Consider the following 13,033-nt stretch of genomic DNA (forward strand, 5'->3'; position numbering starts at 1 on the left):
AAAAAATGTAAAAATTTTTATTGTAAACATTAAAAAAAAATTTAATATAAAGAAAATAAGAATATTAAAAAGATATAAAATTTAGTAAATTTTTTGAGAATAAATAATTTAAATATATGAAAATATAAAAATTATATATATAGATAAATAATTTTATTTATAAAAAAATTAATAATAATAAAAAAAAATCATTTAATATTTTATGTAGAAGGATACCTTGAATTTCTAACCTTTGAATAAGTTTCATAAGTACTTTTATTATTCATAATATCGTTTCCAATTTCCCTACATTAATTTTAATAATCTTTAGCTTTTTCTGCATTAAATTTATATTCTATCATAGCCCCTTCAATTTTTTCATATTTATTGATTAGTTCATTAATTTCAGCATTTTTTAACGCACACATATTTTTCAGGTCTTCAATTTCCCCATTCATAATATTAATTTAATTTTAATGAGAAATCTTAATTTATTCAATAGTATAATTATTAATTTTTTCTAATTTAATTCTCTAATCCTCCAATTCTTAAGCTTTTAATCTTTCTAACTTCAAAACATGATTAGCTTAACTAGAATTTTCATTATTTATTTTCTTAATTTCTCTTTCTAAATTATCCCTTTATTTATGTAAATTATATACTTCTTTTTCTTTCAACTCAATAATTTCTTTAATAATAATAATTTTTTTATATATATATAAACATTTATATAAATAAACCTTTTAATTTTTAAATATCCGATTCTAAATATTTAATTGCAGTTTCTAATTTTTTTTTCTATTCATTAGAATTAGTATTTAAAACTTATATTTTAAGCTTTAAATCTTCTACAGTAATATCCCTTTCATTTTTAAGATTTGTCAGATTTTTCTACAAACTATCAACTTCTTAATTTCTATTATCTAAATCTTACTATAAATCAAGTACATTTTACATATTTTGAGCTCTAATGGAATCTATTTCTTAATTTTTAATATTTGAAAGTTTTTAGAGATTTTCTACTTCTTATTCTAAATATTTAATTTAATTTTATTATTAACTTGTGAATTCATTCTTGTTTAAATTCAACAAATTATATTTTTATTAACATTCTTCCGATTATTTTTATTTCTCTTTTTATAAATTATCGAATTTGTTTTTCCAGTTTTCAATATCTTCACATAGTCTAGATAATTCAAGATTATAATTATCTCTCTATAGCATTTTTTCCCTAATTTAATTTTCTATCTCGCTTTATTTATCTTAAATTATCTTCTTTAAACTCTCAATTTGATTGTTTAAAGCTTCAATTTAATTCTCATGGTGATATTTTAGTCCTTAAATGTCTTAAGAATTCTAGTTTGATAATTATTCTTTTATTTCCTATATTTGCATATTCGCAAAATCATTATTATCTACAATTCTATCTTTAAAAGCCTAAATTTCCTCCCTTAAAAGTTAGTTTTCCTCCTCAAAGTTTGCCTTTTGTCCTCTATTTTAATTTATCAAGGCCTCTATTTCTCTAGTCTTTACACCTAATAAATTCCTCAATTTATTAACTTCCCCACCCATCACTTCTAGTTCATTATCATGTAATTTTTTCAACAAATCGAGCTATTGACCTGTTTAATTATCGAGTTTCGACCTTAAATTTTCCAATTCTTACTAAGATTAAACTTCTAATTCTGATATTTTCATTTTAAGTCTTTCTCGGTCTTCACATATGCGATTTTATTAAGAATTTCCATCATATTTAACTTTAGAAACTTAAGATTATAATAAAGAAATTTCCTTTTCCCTATCTTCAACTATATTTCTTAATTTTTTTAACTATTCTTCATAAAGCTCTATATTTTAAGCATGCTATTTTTTTTAAGTTTCATTTTTTTCATGAAATTCAGTATATAATCGAAATTTCTTCTCCTCAATAAGTCTTACTTTGTCAATTTCAGCCTATTTAAGTTCATCTTTTACTCTAGTATTTTCTTATAATAGTCTTTTGAGTTCTAATTCGTAATTTTATTTCAAAGAAACAACATTATTCATTTATGATTCATATTTTTGTTTCCACAAATCAATCTCAGCTTTTTTCTAGTCTAATTATTTCTATAAAATCTCTTTTTCAGAGCATATTACAGCGTTCTATTTTAATATATTTTCTACTTTTGATTCCAATTCAAAAGATTTTCTAGCTCGAAAATTTGCAAGTTCTAAATCAGAATTAGCCTAACATAAACATGATTCTAATTCATTACATCTACTTTTCCATAAATCAGCTTAGTTTAAATTATTATTATTAATGGTGTGTTTTGATTCATTTATTGATTAATTGTAGGATAGAAGATTGTTTAAACGCTAAGTATCAGGAGATTAGACTTAATTTTAAGGGTTATTGAAAGTACCAGATAATATTATATTTTTATTTGATGATAAAACATCATTAGGATTATAGCTTTGACGGCTGTTAAACATTTGATTTAATTATGATTATATATATTTATTGCCGTTATTTATAATTTTTATTAATTTTTATTTAATTGTATATGTAATTATATATATATATAAATATAAATATATATATATATTTATATATATTTATATATATTTATATATATATTTTATTCATTTGATTTTTTAATTATTACTTTTGTAATATTTTTTTCATATTTTAATATTTTTTTTTATTACATTTTATATTTTTAATTTTTTTTTTTATTAATTTAAAAATATTAATATAAAGTTTACTACTAAATGATTTATTTTTATATTTAAATTATATATTTATATATATTGTTTATATATTTTATTTTATTTTTTCTTTATACAATATATATTTTAATTTCATAATTAAAGTTATATTTTAAGTTATTTCATTTTAATAAACATAATTTTTATAAAATATAATATATATTATATATTTTTATAAATATATATTAATTTTTGTTTTTTATTTTATCATAAACTAAATATATTTTTAAAATATTTCTAATAAATTTTTTTTATAGTTTTCATATAAACTATTAAATTAACATTTTATATTGTTATTTTCTATATATTTTTATTATAAAAAAATCATTAATAATGTTTAATTTTTATATAATTATTAATATTATAATTTTTTTTTTTTTTCTTTATAAATTACTGATTATGTTCTTTTATTTAATTTATTTTAGATTAAATTTTTAGATATATATATATATAAAAATATATCTTTATTATTTTTTTAAATTTTTTTAATAAAAATAAAATAAAAACTTAAACCTAATTGAAAAAATAATATTAGCATTCATTTAAAATAATTATTTTAACTTAAATATATTTTTTTTTAAATATTTATTCTATAATTTCTAAAAACTTTTAAATTTTTTAATAACAACTTAAAAGGAATTATCATAATTTTAAATTTAAATAATTAATTTTATTTTTTTATAAATAAAATAGGAAAAAAATAAAAAAAAATCTTTATAGACTTTAAAATATTGATATTAATTTCAATACAATTTATTATATTATAAACTGAGTAGTTTATATTATTTTTTAATTTTTTTTAAAAAATGATTTAAATTTAAATAAATGTATTATATAGTATAATCATATTATTATTTTTTTAATATATTTATTAGAAATCTTAGTATAAAAAAATTACTTATAAAAAATATAATCATAATTATTATATATTAAATCTTAATTATCAAAATAATAAAAAAAATTAAAAATATATATAAATTTATATAAAAAATATAAATATTTATATATTTATATATTTATATATTTATATATATATATTATAATTATTATTATTATTATTATATTTTGGCTTTCTTAATTAATTTTAAATTTATATATTTTATTTTAATTCTATATTATATTTTATTATATCTTTTTAAATATTTTTAATCAATTATTTCTTTTATTTGTTTATAATATTTAATTTATATTTCAAATAAATAAAAATTTAAAAAGTTTTATATATTATATAAATATTTTTAATCTATATTATAATTTTTTTTTTTTTTTTTTTTAATTATTAGAATTTTTTTTTTTCTTTATTTATATAATTTAGTTAAATAATTTTTATTCAAGTTAATAATAATTATTAAAAAATAAGTATAAAAATATTAATAAAAAAAAACAAAATTTATTATAATTAACAAATATAAAATTTGAATTAAAATTTTTAAAAAATTGAATTTATAATATATTTAAAACAAAAATATATCTTATATTTATATAAACATATATATATTTTTTTATGATATAAAAAATAAACAAATTAAAAAATATAAATTAGAATCAATTTAAAAGAATGAAATGAAATATAAATATAAATAAATAATAGAATCAATAATTATTAAAAAATAAATATAATAAAATTTATCAATTTTCTTCAGATTTAAAAATAATACCTTCTTAACTACAAATTAATCCTTCTGGATTATAAGTAAGCCCATCTTATGGATTATAAGTGAATCCTTCAAATCCTGGCATTTATTTTTAATCCAGAGTTTCGAAAATAGGCTTTTGTCTAGTAAGCTTATCATCTTATTTTTTTTTAATAATGAACTACTTCAAAGGACTTTCATATTCTTTTTTATATAATTTCTTCCAATCAATATTTTCAAAAAATTTATGTTATTTTATAACACTCCAACTTAGTCTTTTTTCCGGATCTGAATTTAAGCAACTTTTAATCAAATCAACTGCTTCTTCATTAAATCCAGTTATAAAATTAGGATTATTTGCTAATATTTGTTTCATAATGGAATACCAATTTCTTTATTTATCCCTAAAAGGAGGCATTCCGAATATAATTTCATATAAAAAAACACCAAAAGCCCATATATCAATTGAAGCATTATATCCTAATCTATTATTTGATTATTTACTCTTAATAACTTCTGGTGCTATATATTCAGGAGTTCCTATAAAAGTAAAGGACAGTTCATCTTCGTTTACCATTTATTTACTAAGTCCAAAATCTGTAATTTTTAAATGCCCATCCTCTGTAACTAAAATATTTTCAGGTTTTAGATCTCTATATATAATTTTCATATTATTATTTAAATATTCCATTCCTTTTATTTGATTTTATGAAAAAAAACAAAACAATTTTTTTTTAAAAAAAAATACCCAAAACTACTTCAGCAGCTATAAATTTAGATAATTCAATAGAAAATCTTTTATTTCTAGCCAAATAAGTATACAATTCACCTCCAGGACAATATTCCATAACTAAGTAAAGCTTATTATTAGTTTGAAAACTGTATCTTAGTCTTACCAAAAAAGGGCTTTTATTTTTCAATAAAACGTTTTTTTCAACTATCATTTTCCTTTTTAAATTCATTTCGAGTATTTTATCTTTTTTTACTATTTTCATTGCAAATATTTTACCATTAGATTTTTTTTTTACTAATAATACTTACCCGTAAGCCCCTTCGCCTAAAAAGTCGATTTTCTCGAAATCATTATAGCTTAATTATTTGTTATGGTCTTAGTCTTATAAGGATATTGGAGATGTAAATTCTTAAGGAAAGTTTGAGGCTGAGGTTTGGGCTTATTCTAATAATTGATTTTATGATTTTTATTCAGTTTGATTTTTGGCATTTTATTAGGTTTAATTAGCTTCATGAGAGTTATTATGACTACACATCTTTACACATATTTATCCCTATTTTCTATATTTTTTTTTTTATTATTAGATTTTTTTTTATTTAGTTAGTTTTTCAAGTTTATTTTTATTTATTTTTAATAAAAAATATTTGACTAATATATATTTATAGATATATATATAATGCAGAATATTATTCGATTGAATTATAACATTTATATGCGCATTTTACTAAATTTGAGATTTTAGTATACAATAAATATTTTTAAATTGGTATTTTTATATATTGCTTAACATATTGCTTAACATATTTATGGATTAATTTTTTTATATTTTTCATTTTGTCTTCGAAATAAATAATAAATACATTAATTATTATAAATTTAAATATAAAATTAATTCTACAAAAAAAAAAAGATATATATTTATTTTATTTAAATTTATTAAAGGACATGAAACATATTTATTTTCATATAATATAAAAAAAAATTAGTAAATAGATATTTATTTTAATATAATCAATTTAATAAATTTTACTTTTTTTATAAATAAAATAGAATATTATATTAATATTAAATTACGAGTAACTTTGATATTTTTAATTTATAATTTTTAAATAATTTTTTTTATTAATTAGGTTTATATTTTTTTTTATTAATATACTTGCCAATTTTTATAAAAAAATAAAAGTTTTAAATTTATGTTTAATTAAAATATACGCCTAATTTATATTTTTTATTTTCTAATAAATTTCTAATTAATTTTACCAGTTTTATAAATTTTTTAAATAAAAGTAAGTAATATATAGTATAAATTAATTAAAATTAAAAAATAAAGATTTTTTTTTCTTATTTTTTAATAATGAAATTATTCTATTAAAATAATCTTATTTTTTATTAAAGTTAAATTTTAATATTTCTATTATATAACAAATAAAACATTATATTTAAAAATTCATAGCCTAAGCTTTTAATATTGTCAAATAATTGAATTTTAAATTAAGTTTTTATTATTTTTTTGTTTTATTTTTCTTTATTTTTTTATTTATTTAAGTATTTGCTTTTTATAAATGATTTTAAAAATTTTCTATTTTTAAATATTAAAACATTTCTTGGTATTAAAAATCAAAAGTTTTGCATTATTAATTAATATTTTTTTTATAAAAATACCTATTTTATTTTAATAATAATTTAAAAACATTAATATTATTAAAAAACAATTTTGTAATTAATTTTCTAAAGAATATAAATACCTTAAGGTTCTCTACTCTATTTAAAAAAACAAAAAAATAAAATATATATATATATATATAATAAAAATATTTATTTATAAAAAATTAGATGAATAATGAATAAGATGTAGAATCAGTAGGCTTACTGAATTAAAAATCAAATTAAATAAGCTCATTAAATAGTTCTTAAAAAAGTATGTTAAATCTCTGTTTTGAATTTTTATTTATAATATTAAAACATGATGAGTTAAGCTTATCTATAAATACCATACTAGCAATAATTTAGTATTTCTAAATTATTTATTTTGCATTTCATCCAATTGTAATTAACTTTTTATATTTTTTTTTTTTTTTTAAATATAATAAAAAGGTAAGTAAACTTTGGGATAGTAATTTAGCTAATAATGCAGCCTAAGTATTCGGATATGTAGGTATTTTCCATATATATAGATCTTAAACATGGAATATATGTTTAATTGTATTTTATATTGGTTTTATAATAAAATTAATATATTCACTTTGCTTTTTATATTGTTGTGTTACTTTAAATAGATAAAAGATTTTTCCAAATTTAGTTACCAATTTTATAGTTATTACTACTAATTTATTAATAAATATACTCTATATGCCTTTCTTGGATGTCTTTTTAATTATAGTAAATTGCTCTGGAGAAAGTAATTAAACTAGTTTTAAATATGTTAGTTTGTATAAGGATATATAATGCTTTAGTGTATTTTTTATTTATTTTTATAATAAAAGTTATTTAAATATCTCTTAAATAATTTAAATATTAATAGGGAATGCATATATTTTATTTTTCAGTATCAATATTTTGTATTATAATGCTTTTGTTATTCATTTTTATTTTCGGATATTTATATTTTGATGGAATATATAACGAATTCAAAGGTAATTCTAAAAAAAATAACCGAGGAAATATTACTTTAATTATCTACGAAACAGTTCTTATATTTAGCCTAAATTTCCTTAACGGAGCTAACTAAACTAATTTTATAGTAGTTATCTATTTAATTGGAAGTGCTTTTGTATTCTATATGATACATATAAATTCACCTTTTAATAATATTATTATTTAGAAAGTATGGTCCTATTTATAATCAGTAAATACTTGGACAGCTATAATGTTAGCTATAGCTTGTGTAAAATAATCCATATATATATAGATATATATTATATTTTATAAATATATAAATATATTTAATAAAAAAGGTAACTGAAAAAAGAATATTTCATGGAATAATTTATGCCTGGTTAACAGGTTTACCTTTATTATTTTTTATAATTTTTTGGAATCCGACTGATAAAATAAAAGTATTAAAAATAATATGAAAAATAAATAAAATAAAAAGGGTGAAGCAGCAATAAATATAAACGTAAATAAATTCGAAGATCCACAAGAAGTAATTGATCATGTTATATATGTTCAAAAACTTGTCTATAATGATATAAAAAAAACTAAATCGGGTCAACTTCTAAACGGATATATAGAATTTCATAACAAAACTTGTTTAAATGCAGTTTGTCCATTAAAAAAGGTAAAATTTTCAGTGATATTAAAAAAAAATGAACATGAATAAGCAAAAAAAAACAATAAATAAAATAATAATAATAATAATTAAAATAACAATAATAATAATAATTATTAAAGATAAGATAAGAGATATTAATTTTGTTAAGAAACGTTATGTAAATTATTTGAATAAAACATCCTTAAATTCCCTACAAACATAAACCTTAGAATAAACTATGCTGTATATTTAATGAAAGTAATCAAAAGCAAATAACATGCCTTAAATTAAATTATAGAAGCTGAAAGTTTCAAGCAATCTTTTGATGAAAAGTTTATTTTGTATTATATAAAGAAGGTTATAGAGAATGAAATTTGCGAATTAAGCAATAATGATGATGATTATGGAAATTAAAAGACCTAAGAGAGTGAAATTAATAATTTTAAACTTGCTATGGAATAAACTGTGGCTTTATTAATGGAATTTTGGAGTTAGTTTTCAGATGAAAAACCTGATTTGATAAAATTATATGATATTGGCAGTAAATTATTCCCTTTAAAATAGTTAGTTGATACTATGTAGAAAAAAATCACAAGAGGAAAAGGTGAACAAATTCCGAAAGTTTTGAGAGTTTATTCGAAGTATTTAATTGATATTTTTAATGATAAAAAAAACGGTGTACTATTGTTAGAAAAAGCAAATAAAATAGAGTAAAATATTCTCAATAAAAAAGAGTTTCATATAGGCTATACTTCTGAAATTAATTTAGATGGAAAAGAAGATGGAATCGCATTTATGACAATGGAAGATGAAAAATTAGGAGAACTTTTGACTTGTAATTTGACTTTAGCAAGTCTTTTTGGATACAATAAATAGGATTTGATTAATAAAAATGTCACAATGCTATAGCCTATTATATATATGTAACATCATTAGGATATTTTAAAATATTATATTGAAAAAGAAACTAAAAATGGCACATAACAACCATAAGATATTAGTGTTAGAGAGAAAATTTTACATATTTAAGGCAAAAATAAATAGTAATATATTTTTCCAATTACATTAAAGATATAACCTGTCTATCATGCAATTAAAGATGGAAATGAGTATTTGGGAATTTTTAAAAAAGAAAAAGCTATTAAAAATATTGCCTATATTTAAAGTGATGAAAAAGGTATAATAAAAGATATTTCATCATGTAAAATTAAAAATATATGTAGACATAAATTTTATTATTCTAAAATTTTTTATAAAAAAGCTTGTATAAATATATTAGGAATAGATATAAAAATTATTACATTATAATAAATTTCCATTTAAAAAATAGTGATATAAATATATATATATATATATAATAATATATATATATATATATATAAATTTATATATTTTATAATTTGATATATATAGTTTGAAGATATTGACGATTATAGATAGGAATGTTTGAGTAAATAAGGGAAAATAATAAATTATACATTTCCGAAATTTCATGACGATTCAGTTATTTTCGGTAAAAGTGACAAAATGACAAAATTACTTGTTTAAATGTAAGATATAAAATTTAAATATAAAGGTGATGATAAACTCGGAAATATATTTAAAATAGAATAAATCCAAGACAAACCTTTAAAATCATAAAAATCTAAAATAACTTAAACGACTTTAGTTTTAAGTGAAAAAAAATAAATATTAGGTGCTTTTTAGTTTAAACTACATATATAGGAAGATGAAGATATATTATATAATGGGTAATTTATCGAAAGTGAAAATTATTCAGATTAAAATAATAATATTGAAACTACTTAATTTGATTAGAGTTAGATATAGTAAGGAAATGATAGTAAATTTGAAAATGCGAATAATCTTTCCTAATATTTAAATAATAATATCGTTTTTTTAAAATCAAATTAAATTAATGAGGAAAAATAAAATAATTAAGCTAGTTAATAATAACTTGAATTTTAAATAAAAAAAAATTATTGTGAAGGCATTAAGACTTATAGATTGGTTAATAATTAATTATAGGATATAGAAAAATATAAAGATGATGAATAGGATGAAGATGAAGAAAATATGGAAGATGATAAATTAGAAGAATAACAATAACACTAAAATTATAAAAATAAATAAAATTAGTTAAATTTAACGGAATCAAAGGGTAATATTAATGCTTTTGATTACTCTAGAGCTTTAAATGATGAACTAGATAAATAATCAGAATCAATTATTGTTTAATAATTAAAATATTTCTCTATTTTTGTTATTATAATTATGATAATGATGTATAAATAATAAAATATAAATTATTTAAATATAATAATAATACTTATATATATATAAATATATTATAGATCATGTATAGAATTTGGTATAAATAATAATTATATTCTAACCTAAAAAGATGGATATTAGAAAGTTTAATTAGAGTCTTAAAGACTTGCTTGTATAAACGAAATGATTTCCTATATAAGAGAAATTAATTTATTAGCTTTAGATATTCGAATTCCTTAATATAAAATACAAAGTGTTGCAAATCCTGATAAATAATCAGATTTTACAGCTTTAAAAGAAAGAATATTAAACACAATAAACGAACTGAAAGATTTAAATTAGAATTTGATAAATTTATAGAGTTCTTCAGATAAAATTGTAGATATTTAATATTTAGAGAATTAATAAAAAACATCCTTAAATATAAACTCTGTAACTGAATAAATAATATCAAGAGCACATGCTATTATATAATAGAATTTAGATTTTATAAAGAATTAATAGACAGATAATTTTTATATATAATTTAATGGATTAAATGATTATTCGGTTAAAATTTTAACTATAATGGATGAAAAAAATGCCTCATTAATTGATAATATATATCATATGCAAAATTATTAGATAATTTTTCTCATTGTATCGATTTGTATTATGCTTATATTTTCGGTTATTTTAACTTTTTTATTAGGAAAAACTATCTTCGCGAAGTAAATTATACTTTCAGTTTTCTTAGATATATCAGAAAAAACATCAAAATATTTGTATACAAGTTGTGAGAATTTTATAGCTTAAATTAATACAGGAGAAGAAGGTATACATATATATATATATATATATATATATATATATATATATATATATATATATATTAAATATAGATGATATATATAGTGAAGGTTATGCTTTTATTGATGATAAAGATGATTTTGATGATTAAAAAGGTTCAATTTTTGGTAAAAAAAGAAAAAAATTCAAAAACGCTGATAGAGGTACTTTCGGATTCTTTTTCAAAATGCTTTTAATTTCCATATTTTTTGAAGTTTATTTCTTTGTTAATTATTTTTTAGAAAGAAATTAATTATCAATAATGTCATAATTATTACTTGAATTTAACTGTACAAATTTTTCAGAAGGATTTTATTCTTTAGCTTTAAATGGATAAAAGTAATTATTCATTAATAAAGGTTAAGCTTTTCTTAACGGACAAGCAGAAAATTAAGTTGCTTAAATGATTGAAAATTTTTTTAATGTAGATGCTACTATTCATTAAGTATATTTTTTTATTTTTTTATATTTTTATAATTTTTTTAGTAACATGCATTAAATAGTCCTGTTTTTGATACTTCTATTGGATATTAAGATTCATTTGAAAATATTATGTTCAAAGATCCATGTAATATTATGGTTGAAAGAAAGTCTGTGAGTTAAAACGAATGTGATAATTTTCAATATTAGATTGTTAAATAGGTAAAAATTCATTTTTATATAATTTTCATTTTTTTTTTAGGGTATTATTACAGTTACTGTAAGATTTTTTTAATTAATTAGATATTTTAAAGATAGGTATGATTGGATTATTAAAAATCCTACTACTTAATTTAATTTTACTTAATTTAAAGGCTATGTAAAAATATAAAATCGTGACATAAGTATATAATAAAATAATTTATTAAATCTTTTAAGATTAAATGATTCCTATGAATTAAGTAATATTTTTTGTAAAATTAAAAACCCTGTATTTTTATTTTTAATAAAAAGATAGTATTTAAGTTATTTATTTGAAATCGGCTTATAGGTATTTATAAGAATAGTTTATGAAATAAAACGAATATTCAATTAATAATTTCAAAGTTTAAAGAGTAATGTTACTTGTTATATTTATTGTTTGTCTTTTAGTAGGATTATTAATATATTGGTTACCTTTTTTACAACATTTAAATAAAGAAGTATTTTTAAAAATAATTTTTTAAATTTCTTTTTTAAAAAAAAAATATTAAATATAGATATGGTCAACTAAGTGTTTACTTTCTTTCATACCTGTCGACGAAATGACAAAAGTATAAAATATAGCTATTTTTATTAAAGATATTATTCTGGAAAAAAAAATATGAGATAAAATATTAATTTTATTCTATGTATTTTTATAATTAAAATATAAATATAAATTCCATATCATGACTATAATAAAAATTAAATTTTAAATTTTGTTTTTTTATAAAAGAATATTTAATCATTATTATTTTATGTAAAAATTAGCATTATATCAAAATAATTTTTGTTAATAAAATAAAAAATAAAATAAAGTAAAAATAAAATAAAACTAGATATTAATTTTTTTAAAAAAAATAATACATATTAAAATATTTATATATTTAAATATATATATATATATAAAAAAAAATATTATAA

At 17.3% G+C, this 13,033-nt stretch overlaps 3 protein-coding genes across 3 annotated transcripts, besides 26 other annotated features; 1 reads left to right on the forward strand and 2 right to left on the reverse strand. All coding sequences in view use genetic code 6, as the record gives it.

Moving 5' to 3' along the window:
* The first annotated feature begins 124 nt into the window (after positions 1-124).
* Positions 125-184: a microsatellite.
* Positions 185-188: 4 nt separating this feature from the next.
* On the reverse strand, positions 189-2,508 carry IMG5_100460 (tetrin c, putative; the record flags this gene model as incomplete). The annotated part of the gene is made up of 2 exons (XM_004035334.1): positions 189-667; positions 720-2,508. Coding segments are annotated over 2 exons (2,268 nt in total), but the record flags the coding sequence as incomplete, so codon positions are not given.
* A 21-nt stretch (positions 2,509-2,529) lies between these two features.
* Positions 2,530-2,596: a microsatellite.
* A 41-nt stretch (positions 2,597-2,637) lies between these two features.
* Positions 2,638-2,701: a microsatellite.
* Positions 2,648-2,715: a microsatellite.
* Positions 2,716-2,727: 12 nt separating this feature from the next.
* Positions 2,728-2,768: a microsatellite.
* Positions 2,769-2,851: 83 nt separating this feature from the next.
* Positions 2,852-2,914: a microsatellite.
* A 768-nt stretch (positions 2,915-3,682) lies between these two features.
* Positions 3,683-3,742: a microsatellite.
* Positions 3,690-3,734: a microsatellite.
* Positions 3,695-3,769: a microsatellite.
* Positions 3,724-3,765: a microsatellite.
* A 35-nt stretch (positions 3,770-3,804) lies between the features above and the next one.
* Positions 3,805-3,852: a microsatellite.
* A 121-nt stretch (positions 3,853-3,973) lies between these two features.
* Positions 3,974-4,039: a microsatellite.
* Positions 4,040-4,356: 317 nt separating this feature from the next.
* On the reverse strand, positions 4,357-5,629 carry IMG5_100470 (protein kinase domain protein; the record flags this gene model as incomplete). Its single annotated transcript, XM_004035335.1, has 3 exons — positions 4,357-5,054; positions 5,110-5,267; positions 5,403-5,629. 3 exons carry the CDS (start codon positions 5,627-5,629, stop codon positions 4,357-4,359), a joined length of 1,083 nt encoding a protein of 360 aa, XP_004035383.1.
* A 241-nt stretch (positions 5,630-5,870) lies between these two features.
* Positions 5,871-5,899: a microsatellite.
* Positions 5,900-6,590: 691 nt separating this feature from the next.
* Positions 6,591-6,637: a microsatellite.
* Positions 6,592-6,638: a microsatellite.
* Positions 6,639-6,736: 98 nt separating this feature from the next.
* Positions 6,737-6,775: a microsatellite.
* Positions 6,767-6,805: a microsatellite.
* A 209-nt stretch (positions 6,806-7,014) lies between these two features.
* On the forward strand, positions 7,015-12,735 carry IMG5_100480 (PAS domain S-box family protein; the record flags this gene model as incomplete). Its single annotated transcript, XM_004035336.1, has 10 exons — positions 7,015-7,492; positions 7,578-8,048; positions 8,199-9,676; positions 9,761-10,632; positions 10,702-11,435; positions 11,503-11,894; positions 11,936-12,091; positions 12,132-12,330; positions 12,383-12,570; positions 12,628-12,735. The coding sequence occupies 10 exons, from the start codon at positions 7,015-7,017 to the stop codon at positions 12,733-12,735; spliced, it is 5,076 nt and encodes a 1,691-aa protein (XP_004035384.1).
* Positions 7,998-8,044: a microsatellite.
* Positions 8,429-8,476: a microsatellite.
* Positions 8,432-8,496: a microsatellite.
* Positions 8,433-8,479: a microsatellite.
* Positions 9,680-9,739: a microsatellite.
* Positions 9,685-9,747: a microsatellite.
* Positions 11,437-11,514: a microsatellite.
* Positions 11,896-11,934: a microsatellite.
* A 231-nt stretch (positions 12,736-12,966) lies between the features above and the next one.
* Positions 12,967-13,012: a microsatellite.
* Positions 13,013-13,033: the final 21 nt, after the last annotated feature.

The sequence above is a fragment of the Ichthyophthirius multifiliis genome (assembly GCF_000220395.1).
Source record: "Ichthyophthirius multifiliis unplaced genomic scaffold scaff_1120509250845, whole genome shotgun sequence".
NCBI lineage: Eukaryota > Ciliophora > Oligohymenophorea > Hymenostomatida > Ichthyophthirius > Ichthyophthirius multifiliis.